Consider the following 12,512-nt stretch of genomic DNA (forward strand, 5'->3'; position numbering starts at 1 on the left):
GATGGAAGCCCTTCCTTGCCTTTCGTTATAGTTTTACCACCTGTGTTTCATCTGTTTTTCACCTTTATTATACAAATGAGATCAAGCCATTTTAGTTTTTGTGTCTTATTCCTTTCACTCAACATTGTAAAATTCTGTATTTGTTTGCTAGGCCTTCTGTAGTAAAGTACTGGGAACTGAGAGGCTTAAACAGCAGACCTGTGCTTTCCCACAGGTCCAGAGGCCAGGAATCTAAGGTCGAGCTGTCAGCAGGGTTGGTTCCCCCTGAGGCCTCTCTCCCTGGCTTGTAGGTGGCCATCTTCTCCCTGTATCCTCATGTGGTCATCCCCCGGCATATGTCTGCGTCCTCATCCCCTCTCATAAGCACGCCAGTTGCGTGGATCAGGACCCACCTCAATAATGTAACCTCCTCTTTAGAGGCCCTATTTCCAAAGATAGTCACATCACTGAGGTATAGGACTTGAACATAGGAATTAACAGGGATGGGGGACACAATTCCATCCATCACAGATGCATTTGTGTGGTTGAGGCAACAGCAATAATCTGCTCACTTTGACAGCTAAACAGAATCCAGGATATGAATATTCCACAAGCTCTTTCTCCACACTGGTGGAATTGGGGTTGTTTCCAGTTTGGGGCTGTTATAAAGGTGCTGCTGTGAACCTTGAGGGATATGCTTCCTAGTGGGTTTGCCTCTAGCCTTCCATCTTTGAGATACTGGGCCAATATCCCCATTTGAAAGATGGGGAAACTGAGGGAAGAAGTGACTCACTCTAGACCAACAGTGAACAAGCATCAGAGCCCAATCATCTGAGAGGCTCTGAAAATTTTCACGAGCTCTAAAATGTGCCAAACAGACCTAACACTGGGCAGATGGAGGAGAACTTCCCAAACAGGGTGAAGAGGACTAGATGTTTTGTCTGCTGTAGAATATTTCAAGCACACACACAAGTAAAGCAAATAGTAAATGGAACCCCTGTACTCAACACTCGGCTTCAACAATAATCAACCCAGCTAATCTGATTTCACGTACATCCCCAGCCCCATTACTTTGAAGCAAATGCCAGACATCACGTCATTTCACCAGGAAATGATGTTTCAATGGCTGCCTGTTGCTAAGGGGCCCTCTGGAGGGAAAGCCACCCCAACCTCAGTGTGAAGGAGGAAAGGATCTCTAAAGGTGGGGTGTCTCCTCCTGTCCTTGCCCCCCACCCCACAGCTAGTCCAGGCTGGGGTTGGCCAGTTGGAGCAGGGGCTAGAAGACCCTTCGCAAGACCCCTCGCAAGACCCCTCTATACACATGCGCACACGCTCCGCGGAAATCCAAAGCCTCTTCAGGTGGGAAGGAACACTGCTCCCGGAAGGCGGGCAGTGAGTTCTAACCTAAGAGGTCTCCAGAACATCCCTTAGCTTCTCGAGACTAACTTTATTGGTATGTATGTTGGAACTGACTAGTTTCCCACTTCAAGGACAGGTGGCCTTTACGAAAATCTGTCTCTGGGAGCCCAGCCCCGCGTCCCAGCGCATTCCAGCCGCAGGGTGGAGGCAGGACAGGGGATCCAGATCTTGTGAACAGGAAGGGCTGAGGCCCGCTTTAAGAAGAAGGAATGCCAAATTGTAAAAAAGACATTAGGGACGGGCCCTGAGAGGAGCCCACACAGCAGAGAGGCTGCCGCGGCACTGGAGGAAGAGACTTGGGCCTCCTTGGCTGATCTGGAGGCATCACAAGCTGGGAACAGCAGCCGGGAACGGAGAAGATCGCTCTTTTCCTCGCCAGGGTGGTGCGTGGATGAACGTACACACTAGCGCCTCTCTCTGGTTCCTGCGATACCCGAGCTTGCTGCACTCACCAGGGGGGAAGTCGGGAAGACACTGCAGCGTGCAGGTTGGGCTGGGGTAGGATACGAGGGGCGGGCTGTGTCAGCGGCAGGGCACGCCACAGGACGCGCGGTCTCTCCACATCCTTTTGCAGGTGGGCGGTGAGAGAGGCGCAATGGCCAAGGAAGGGGAGAAGGGATTTGAGATGGGGTGATAGTCTGATACGGGAGGAAAGACGCCTGAAGACAAACAGCGCAGGGCAAAAATCAAGCGCCCACGCCCAGGACAAGACGTGTCCGAGTCTGACACCTGGTGGCGGAGGCTAGTACTGCCGGCGCGCCTTTAGTACGGTCACGGGAGCCCCCAGGCTAACCACGGATCAGCCAAGGGCCCTGGGGCAAGCGAATCCCCGTTCTGGGCCTCAGGTTTCTCGTTTAGCAAATCAAAGTGGAAGTATGTGGCACCCAGAGAACTGAACAGAGGCGCCTTATAAAGATATCAAGTTCATGGAAAATTTCTCAGCTGGAAACTCTTGCCTCCTAAATTGCTCTTAACCCTTGGCATCTGCAACCGCCGACTGAAGAAAACAGGATAAGTAGACGTACGTATGGATTTGAACAGAAGCCCTGGGTTGTGTCTTATTATGCTCTTCCCCATGGACAGGAGTGCTTCGGGTTGTAATTTGCTATTGCATGTGGGGCAGAGTCGATCTTTCCACGGAATGAAGGAAGGAATGAGTCAATCTCCTAGTCCTTCCAAAAACTCTGTATCTAAATATTCCGGGGCAAAGGGTCCTCAGGTGCCCAAGAAGGGGAACAGCCTGATGGCTAAGAGAGCATTCTGCATGCTCCAGAGTTCCGGAGCAGTTTCAGGAGATTTGAGGAGGAATGCCAAGGACAGAGTTAGGATGAGCTGACAGGAAAGGCTTCCAGGAGGGTGGAGGGTGAGATGAAGAAAAAGGTAACTGATGATGGTCAAAATGGAAAGCAGAACTGGGGGAACTTGCCTGCAATGTGGGAGACTTGGGTTTGATCTCTGGGTCAGGAAGATCCCCCGGAGAAGGGAACGGCTACCTACTCCAGTATTCTTGCCTGAAAAATTTCCTGGACAGGGGAGCCTGGAGGGCTACAATCCATGGGGGTCTCAAAAGAGTTGGCACAACTGAGCAACTAACAGCACTTTTCCAAGGCCTTGAAGTGAAACCCCAAATCCCAATCCTGGTTTTCCCTTTGTGTCTTCTCACGCGTGTGCCTTTGTTAACCCTCTAGGTGCCTTTTCGCTGTCTGTGAAGGATGTGACCACGCACGGGGAGGTGATCAAACACTATAAGATCCGCTCCCTGGATGAAGGCGGCTATTACATCTCCCCCCGGAACGCCTTCCCCACGCTGCAGGCTCTGGTGCAGCACTATTCCAGTAAGAGGGGGGGCATCTGACAGAGGCCTGGGCTGTGCCAGAGGAGCCCTCGTGTCTCTCCATCACTGAGCTCTCAAGATCGCATGAACCATTGGTGCTGTTTGGGCAGAGGGGTGGAGGATTATCCCAAGGCTGGACCTAAGGTGTTGATAACTGTCAACATAATGATTCCCTGTCTGTGTCCCTGACCCTCTATGTTGGCTGTGACCACATGGAGAATAGCAAGTATTTTCAGTCTTAGAGACAGCAGGACAATGACAGCGTGCTTATTTTACATAAAACAAATGCAGAGAGCTGAGTGTGTGTGTGTGTGTGTGTGTGCACTTGTGCACATTGAACTTGGGGTGGATGGGGGGCTGTCGAGAAGGAGCGGGGACACAGCCGGGAATGATACAGCTCTCATGTTCTGTATGGTATCCACAGATCTGTCTATGCTTGTGACCTCCAGCTCATCTCTTCTTTCCTAATGCAGAGAAAGGGGACGGGTTGTGCCAAAGGCTCACCCACCCCTGTGTGAGCCTGGCCCCCCAGAACCCCTGGGCCCAGGATGAATGGGAAATCCCCCGGCAGTCTCTCAAGCTGGTCAGGAAGCTTGGGTCCGGGCAGTTTGGTGAAGTCTGGATGGGTGAGTATGTGGTACTCGGGAGTCGCTCACCCACTGCCCTACATCCTAGAACGCAGGAGGCTCGGGACCTGCACGGGGCATCATACTTCCCATAGAGGCTTGCGAAGGGGAAGGGACTGGGGCCTATACTCATTTTACAGACGAGGTAATGGAAGTACAGAACGCTGAAGTCACCTGCCCTCAGCTGTTCTGATATGGTGATGAAGCAGGAGCAGAATCCAGCTCTCCCCCTGCCCCCACCCCAGCCCGTGCCCACCTTCCTTCTTCACTGCCCAGAGCTGCCTTTGCCATTGACTCCTGTGTGACCTGGAAGAGGAGCCTGGCTAGCTCCTCTTGGCTTGTCTCACTGGGTGGAAACACTGTGTTAACCAGGGTGAGAGGTGAACTAGGGGCTCCAGGACCCTGATAACAAAGTCACCACCTGCAGCTCTGAGACTAGCCCGTCCCTTAACTTCCTGGCCCCTGTGGCCTCCCCTTCAATTACAGTGAATGGCCGATCCTCTGCTTACCAATGTGCGATCGGAATATAAAAGATGCTTTATTTTATCCCTGGAAAGGTCCGTGTCTCTGGGGCATGATTTCAAGGTGGGACCCTGCTGCCTCCCTGATTCCTCCGGCATCCAGGACTGATGCCTGGGGCACCCCTGGCAGGAGCTCCCCCTGGCTCCTTGCAAGTCTGAGTCCTGACTTATCTTTTCACGTCAGTGCAGACGGGGACCTAATGGGCTGGGCAGGGGGTGGGGGTGTGTGCAGGAGCCATAAGGATCTAGAGGTGAACGTTGCAGGGTGCAGAGAGGGGCACGGAGGCCTCCTCTATGATCCTGCTGTGATGCTTACTGCCATACTGACGCTATTAAGTGGTTGAAGAGATTCATTAGGCAGGGATAGGAGGACAAAAGGGACACACCCCGGACCTGGCTGTAGGGATCGGGAGGTGAAACAGCCCCCCTCCCAGGCTGGGTAATTTCCTTAACTGCCCGGGGTTCCTGTCTAGCAGAGGAGGCCGGGACAGGCTTAATCCTTCTAGGTAAGCGAGCGCATCCGTCACCATCAGGAGCTGTAATTCCAGCCCAGGACCACTTCCAGGGGGCAGGGCTCTGGCCACAGTGCCCCATCTATATAGAACAGGGATGGCTCCTGGAAGCTTACGTAGATTTTGGATAAGGGATCACCTCCCCCCACCTCCAAGTCTTCTGAACATCCTCTTCATCTTCTGTCCCCGGGCCTCAGGTTATTATAAAAACAACATCAAGGTGGCCATCAAGACCTTGAAGGAGGGAACCATGTCTCCGGAGGCCTTCTTGGGCGAGGCCAACCTGATGAAAACTCTCCAGCATGAGAGGCTGGTCCGTCTCTACGCGGTGGTCACCAAGGAACCCATCTACATCGTGACGGAATACATGGCCAGAGGTGGGGCCCTGCCCGGGGCTGTGCCCCTCACACAGCCAGGAAGGCTTGAGGGTGGGGGTCCAGGCTTGGGGGCACCGAGGAGGATAAGGCTGACCTGCTGCTGTGAGTTTGCCTGGCCGGGGGACCTCTGCAGGGGACCACTGAGGCATGAGCTGGGTCAAGCAGCCAACATCCTGCAGATCTAGGGTGTTCCACATGCATGGGTGGGGGCAGAGTGAAGGGTGATGAGAACAAGACAGCTAAGTGGTCTTACAGAGGAGTTTCCATAGCTCAGGAGACCCTGCACCAGCATCTTTGCAGGGAGCTTCCCGTGCTTGGCACCCCCTGGGGCGGACAGAGGGCAGCAAAGTCTAAAGAATAGTAGGCTGGGCATCCAGAGACGGTTCTAGTCCAGGAGACCTTGTACAACCCTATCAGCATTTTCAACACGGATGATGAGAGGTTGGGTGAGATGGCCACTGAGGTCTAGAGTATGGCCATTCTCTACTGGGGCCTGGGGAATCCTTCTCACCCCTCCTAGGACCCTGACTGCACCCCGACTCCTGTCGGATCCTAAAATGCTGTGTTGATGCTGACTGTTCTTTAAAGGGTGTCATGAAGGGGTCCTACATTGAGCTGGAGGCATGTGGCTCCCTTGCTCACCTCTTAGCCACCCCTCAGGTGAGCAGTCCCCCGCTCTTAGATACCAGAGAGGAGCAGCTTCTGTCCCTGTACCAGCTCCAGGAGATGAGTCTCCGTAATGCTGGTGATTTCCTGCATCCTCGGAGGCAGAATGTCTGCCAACAAAGGGTGAAGTGGGCAGAAGATGCTTTGTAATGTCATGCAGGGCATGAGCAGTTTCTGACCCGGTTCCTTGACTGTGTGACCTTGAACCTGACTGAGACCTCACGTCCTCCGAGCAGCTGGCAGCAGACCAGCGCCTCTTGGGAGCTGTGAAGGCTGAGGTGGGAGTTTCTGTAGAGCAGTGGCACCTGCAGCCGTGGGGGCACAAGAGACCTGAAAGAGTGCCACCCACTTCCCGCCCAGGTGGGCAGCAGCCCACACCCTGAGAAGCCGGCCCGGCCAGGGTCGGGTCACCCTGCAGAAGATCAGCTGCAATTTCTCTTTCCCCAGGCTGCCTGCTGGACTTCCTGAAGACGGATGAAGGTAGCCGATTGTCCCTCTCAAGGCTGATTGACATGTCGGCCCAGGTTCGTGAGCTCCAAGTGCAGGGATCCAGGCCCCTGGGCCCTGTCCTCTGCCCTTGCAGCTCAGCGAGATCAACTCTTTGGAGGCTGTGTCCATTAGATTTAGGCTGGGCTGTGAGAGAGAGAAAACCCAAGCCATCATAGCTTCAGTGTGTAAGCACCAGAGGCGGGCAGTCTGGGGTGGGCAGTGGAGCTGCCTCTCAGAGTCACAGGGACCCAGGTTTCTTCCACCCACTGGGTCTTAACAGATCATCTTCCCACCCAGGGAGCCTGCTCACGCTTTAGCATCTTGTCCTCCTCAGCCAGGAGGAAGAAGCGGGATGGAGGGGGCAAACCACACCCACTCCCTTTAGAGCCAAGTGCTGGAAGTCACTCCCTACACTTGCTCTCCCAGCCCTCTGGCCACCTTTCACCTGCCTGTACCCAGCTGCAAGGGAGCTTGGGAAATGTAGTCCTTCTCCTGGGCAGCCATGAAGGTTCTGTTGGTGAGAACCAGAGGAAGAAAGGATGGTGTGGGGAACCCAGAAAGTCCCCACGAATTCCACGTCCTATGGCGGGTCAGCACTTTGTGGTGACCTCCTCCATCCTCAGATGGTGGCCATCAATGCCTTCTGTAGACTCAGACATCATGAAGTGAAGAGCAAAATGAAGAGGAGGGAAGCGTTCCTCCCGGGGGATTTTAGCTGATGATTCTAACTGGCAGCAAAGCACATCCGGTGGCCCTGGGTGTGTGTCTGTTGAAACTGGAACTCTCGGAAGAAAAGCTCCGGCCTGTGGTCAGCCCGCGAGACTCAGAAACACACACACACATCCTGTTGGAGGGAGGCACCCTCCCCTCTCCCACGCCACCCCCACCCCCTCCAAGTCGTTATCTGCTGTGAGTATCAGGGCAGGAACTGAGGTCACCGTGCCTTTTTTCCACCGCCTTTTTTCCACTGAGGTGCACACAGGCTGGGCTGAACAGGATGGTGAGGTGGTCTCGGAAAACTAAGCCTGGTAACTGGTTTCAAACCACAGCTCATGATAAGCCTGCTCACTCCCTTTTTTCCCTTTCTTTTCCTTTTCTCACTCGTTGTCAGTGCTCTCTGTCAAGCCTTTGGGAAATCTTGGGTTGCCAAGAAGCAAAGGATATGAAAAGTCACCTGAGTTTCTAAGTTCAGTTCAGTTCAGTAGCTCAGTCGTGTCTGACTCTTTGTGACCCCATGGACTGCAGCACGCCAAGCTTCCTTGTTCGTCACCAACTCACGGAGTTTACTCAGACTCATGTCCATCAAGTCGGTGATGCCACCCAACCATCTCATCCTCTGTTGTCCCCTTCTCCTCCTGCCTCCAATCTTTCCCAGCATCAGGGTCTTTCCCAATGAGTTAGTTCTTCCCATCAGGTGGCCAAAGTATTGGAGTTTCAGCTTCAGCATCAGTCCTTCCAATGAATATTCAGGACTGATTTCCTTTAGGATGGACTGGTTGAATCTCCTTGCAGTCCAAGGGACTCTCAAGAGTCTTTGCCAACACCCAGCTCAAAAGCATCCATTCTTCGGTGCTCAGCTTTCTTTAAAGTCCAACTCTCACATCCATACATGACCACTGGAAAAACCATAGCTTTGACTAGACGGACCTTTGTTGGCAAAATAATGTCTCTGCTTTTGAATATGCTATCTAGGTGGGTCATAGCTTTTCTTCCAAGGAATAAGCGTCTTTTAATTTCATGGCTATGGTCACCATCTGTAGTGATTTGGAGCTCAAAAAAATAAAGTCTGACACTGTTTCCACTGTTTCCCCATCTATTTCCCAGAAGTGATGGGACCAGATGCCATGATCTTAGTTTTCTGAATGTTGAGCTTTAAGCCAACTTTTTCACTCTCCTCTTTCACTTTCATCAAGAGGCTCTTTAGTTCTTTGCTTTCTGCTATAAAGGGTGGTGTCATCTGCCTATCTGAGGTTATTGATATTTCTCCCGGCAATCTTGATTCCAGCTTGTGCTTCATCCAGCCCAGTGTTTCTCATGATGTACTCTACAAATAAATAAGTTTCTAAGTAGATGTGGCCAAGAATCTGAAGGTTAAGAAAGCAGAAAATCAGAACCTTCCAGGTGCACAGCTTCTAAAACACATTGTGATCATGCTAGCGCCTTGCTCTGTGTACAGGCACACACACGCTTGCACACTCTGCCTTCCGGGTGCTCCTCATCTCACTTTATAGCATGAAGTGCAAAGCTCCCCTCCAAACGCAGCCCGTGTGCCCCACTTTGCAGCCACACGGCAGCTCCCCCCGTCCTGTCACACCTTGGAGCCTTCACGCCGCCTGTCTCTGATGTCTGGCTCTGATGCAGAGGGTGGCCTAAAGTCCTTTCTTGCCCTGAGAGGGGCTGGCCTTCACTGTGGGGCCCCTCCCTCAGATTGCAGAAGGAATGGCGTACATCGAGCAGATGAATTCAATCCACCGGGACCTGAGAGCGGCCAACATCCTGGTGTCTGAGGCCTTGTGCTGCAAAATCGGGGACTTTGGCTTGGCCCGGATCATCGACAACGAATACACCGCCCAGGAGGGTGAGCAGCACCCCAACTCCCCAGTCCCCCTTGGACTTCTTATCGTACAAGTCTGACCTTGCTCCCAACTGGTTCAGCATTTCCCTGATGTGCTCTGGAGACCACAGGTGCCTCAGGAGGAATGACTAGGTGAGAGTAGGTTTAGAGATACCACCCCTTCCATGAGCCCTCCCTTGGAGATCCCCAGCCCGTAGCAGCATGATAAAGGCACTGAGAGGGCACGCAGCTTAGGAGCGGTGCACACACGGTTCATGTTGCGTCTCCCGAAGTCATTGGAACCCCAGAAACTTTTTCCACATAGGTTCTGTGAACCTCTCATAGAACCAGGGGTTCACAGAGCACACTTTAGAAAACACTGCCCTAAACGCCTGCCTGCTCAGTCCCTTCAGTCATGTCCAACTCTTTTAGACCCTATGGACTTGTAGCCCACCAGGCTCCTCTGTCCATGGGATTCTCCAGGCAAGAATACTGGAATGGGTTGCCATTTCCTCCTCCAGGGGATCTTCCCGACCCAGGGATGGAACAGGTATCTCTTACATCTCCTGCATTGGCAGGCGGGTTCTTTACCACTAATGCCACCTGGAAAGCCCAACGTATGAGCAGCAAAAACTTAATACCTGAATTGGGGTCACTACAGGTGCTTTGCTTTACTTTGTAAAAACTAGGCAAAATCCTCTTTACAAGAGGATTTGAGGCACTCAAAGTACATTTCATTAAGCAAGTTAGTGAGTGATACTAGTGAACATATTAATCAGTTGACACGGGAAATGGATTATCTGTCCCATTCATTGAGGGAACTTCAGGCGAGAAAGCTAGAGAAGGTGCGGGTGATCGAGGGATGGGCCGTGCAGCTGCTGTGGACGTCATCCAGGGCTGTAGGATTTGAACTCTTTCCTCACTGTGACCCTAGCAGGTACATGAGTCACGTGTCACCACTTCCCTTTTGCAGGAAAGGATTATTTAAGGCAGTAAAGTGAAAGTGTTAGTCAGTTGCATATGACTCTTTGCAACCCCATGGACTGTAGCCCACCAGGCTCCTCTGTCCATGGGATTTCCCAGGCAAGAATACTGGAGTGGGTAGCTATTCCCTTCTTCAAGGGATCTTCCTGACCCATGGATTGAACCCAGGTCTCCTGCATTGGAGGCAGATTCTTTACTGTCTGAGCCACCAGGGAAGCCCAGCTAAGGCAAGGACAAGTTAAATGACTTGCCCCAGTCATGGGTTCCTGTTAGCAAACAAGGCTAATGGGAGATGGAAACGACCTCTTCAGTCCCAGGTGGAAACACATGCTGGTCGCCCAGTGAAGCCAGTTTAGGCAAAGACACAAAGCAGGCGATGGGGGTGGTATTTGTCCTTTGGTGCTGTGGACCCCCAGGGTCTTCACACTCCTGGTCATGCGTCCTGTGGGTCTGAATGACTCCCTGGGCGCATTTCTGTCTGATATAGTGACCCAGGCTTCACCAGGAAGGGCAGGGGCTGGGGGAGAAAGAGCAAGGAGTTGGGGGGTGTGGAGGAAGTCAGTCATGGCCTCATGAAGCTGCTCATGGTTTTTCTCGCAGGGGCCAAGTTCCCCATCAAGTGGACTGCCCCAGAGGCCATCCATTTTGGGGTGTTCACCATCAAAGCGGACGTGTGGTCATTTGGAATCCTCCTGATGGAAATCGTCACTTATGGGCGTGTGCCCTACCCAGGTAGGCAGCTGTGTCCTACAGCGACCCTCCCGGCTCAGGGCCGTCCTGAGACAGCTGTGATGGCAGATGTCCCATCCTCAGGGCCTGGGGCTGCCCACCTGCATGTCAGAATGGAGCCCCATGGTTGAAACTGAAGCCCAGGTGTGCCACTCTGGGGGCGGGGCGGGGCGGGGCGCGGCGGGGTGGGGAGGGGCGGGGCTTCCCTCCGCCCGTCAGCATTGCTCTTGGAAACAGGACTGTGTCCCCTGCATCCAGCAGAGGTCAGTGAGCCCGCAAACCTGGAATTCAGTTAAGGTCAGGGTCTGAATTCAAGTCTCTTCCAGTTAGTTTCCCTCAGTTGAGTGGCCAAGTGGTCCCTCCCTTGGCCTTACACCCTGGGTACAGCCCCCAAACCTCCATCCCGAGAGTCAACCCCCAGGTGGATCTGAAGGGCTTGGGCCCTTAGCCTGTGGGAGGGGCTGGGGCCTGTTCACCAAGCACCTGCTTGGTGAGTGATGCTCACCTGTGTGCCTGACAGTCCCGGGTAAGCAGGTAGCACCCCATCCAGGAGGAACTGCCCCGCAATGAGACCATCTACCCTGTTCTCAAAGCAATGAAAAATAAATAGAGGCGTAAAAAATAATAAAAAATGCGTAAAGGTGGCACCAACCGGGCTGAGGGCAGAGACAGCGGTGGATGCCTCGCGGGCCCCCGCCGGTCCTCAGCCATGTCTCTTCCACCTCCAGGGATGACCAACCCCGAGGTCATCCGCAACCTGGAGCGCGGCTACCGCATGCCCCGCCCAGACTCGTGCCCGCCTGAGCTGTACAACGGCATCATCGCCGAGTGCTGGCGCAGCCGGCCGGAGGAGCGGCCCACCTTTGAGTTCCTGCAGTCGGTGCTCGAGGACTTCCACACGGCCACCGAGGGCCAGTACGAGCTGCAGCCCTAGGCCCGCGTGCAAAACTGTCTGGCCTCAGCCCCAGATGCACCTGAAAGGCGGGGAGATGTCCGCACGCCCATTTCTCAGATGAGGAAACTAGAGGCAGCTGGGTCACGGCCTGGACTTTGGAGCAGGATCCAATCGCAGCGCCACGCCGCTCTGGCTGTGCGGCCCTAGGCGACTTAGCCTCTTAGCGCCTTCACCTTCACCCTGGCAGAAAGGGGATGAACCTACCTCGCATGTTCCGCACGAGGATGACCTGGTGAAATGTTCAGAGTAGTGCCCGGCACACTCCTCGGTGTCCGTCATCGCGTCACAGAGGGCTCCCTGTATTGGCACCAGAAACAAGGAGTCGGCCCCCGGCGACCTGAGTCCAGCGACTCTCGCCAGACCCAGACTGCGCTCCGCACTTTGGGACTTTTCGGAAATAAAGTCGCGAGACCTGACGTTTCCCCTGTCGTTCTTGGCGACAAGCCTGGACAACGCATGCATGCCATTCGTGGTTGTATGAGTGCTGCGTCTAGGGACTCGCAGATGGCACTGGGTTTCAAGAGAAAATCGAGGACCCCAGCCCCAAGACAAGGGCGCCATCACTGCCTTGTAGGGCGGCTAGAGTAGCGCCAGCAGGTGGCGCCCTCACCCCAGACATCCTCAACCTCCAGGTCTGAGTTGGGTGATGGGGAGAAACCGGGTTTGCTCAGCAGGGGCGCAGGCAAGGGAGGCGAACAAGCCCTGGGCTCTGGGTCCCTGGACCGGGAGCATAAACAGGTGACTTGGGAATGGTAACACCGAGGAACGTTTCAGGCTCCGCACTATTCATTGAAGCTCCCATTTGTCACGTTTTTGTTTTGTTTATGCTCGATTTTACTTCTTTGAGCTGTTAGGTTTACAGAAAAC

The 12,512-nt window shown here is 53.8% G+C and overlaps 1 protein-coding gene across 4 annotated transcripts in view; it reads left to right on the forward strand.

Annotated features, from left to right (window-relative positions):
- BLK (BLK proto-oncogene, Src family tyrosine kinase) overlaps nucleotides 1–12,061 on the forward strand; it is a 54,117-nt gene extending 42,056 nt beyond the window's left edge. For all 4 annotated transcript variants that reach the window (XM_069574187.1, XM_069574189.1, XM_069574188.1 and 1 more), the window contains 7 exons: nucleotides 3,087–3,233; nucleotides 3,706–3,858; nucleotides 5,089–5,268; nucleotides 6,382–6,458; nucleotides 8,851–9,001; nucleotides 10,562–10,693; nucleotides 11,419–12,061. In XM_069574187.1, the coding sequence (XP_069430288.1) occupies nucleotides 3,087–3,233; nucleotides 3,706–3,858; nucleotides 5,089–5,268; nucleotides 6,382–6,458; nucleotides 8,851–9,001; nucleotides 10,562–10,693; nucleotides 11,419–11,624 (1,046 nt within the window). In that variant the 3' untranslated portion in view covers nucleotides 11,625–12,061. The remainder of the gene's footprint in view (nucleotides 1–3,086; nucleotides 3,234–3,705; nucleotides 3,859–5,088; nucleotides 5,269–6,381; nucleotides 6,459–8,850; nucleotides 9,002–10,561; nucleotides 10,694–11,418) is intronic.
- The last annotated feature ends 451 nt before the right edge of the window (nucleotides 12,062–12,512 follow it).

The sequence above is a fragment of the Ovis canadensis genome, chromosome 2 (genome assembly GCF_042477335.2).
Source record: "Ovis canadensis isolate MfBH-ARS-UI-01 breed Bighorn chromosome 2, ARS-UI_OviCan_v2, whole genome shotgun sequence".
In the NCBI taxonomy this organism is placed as follows: domain Eukaryota; kingdom Metazoa; phylum Chordata; class Mammalia; order Artiodactyla; family Bovidae; genus Ovis; species Ovis canadensis.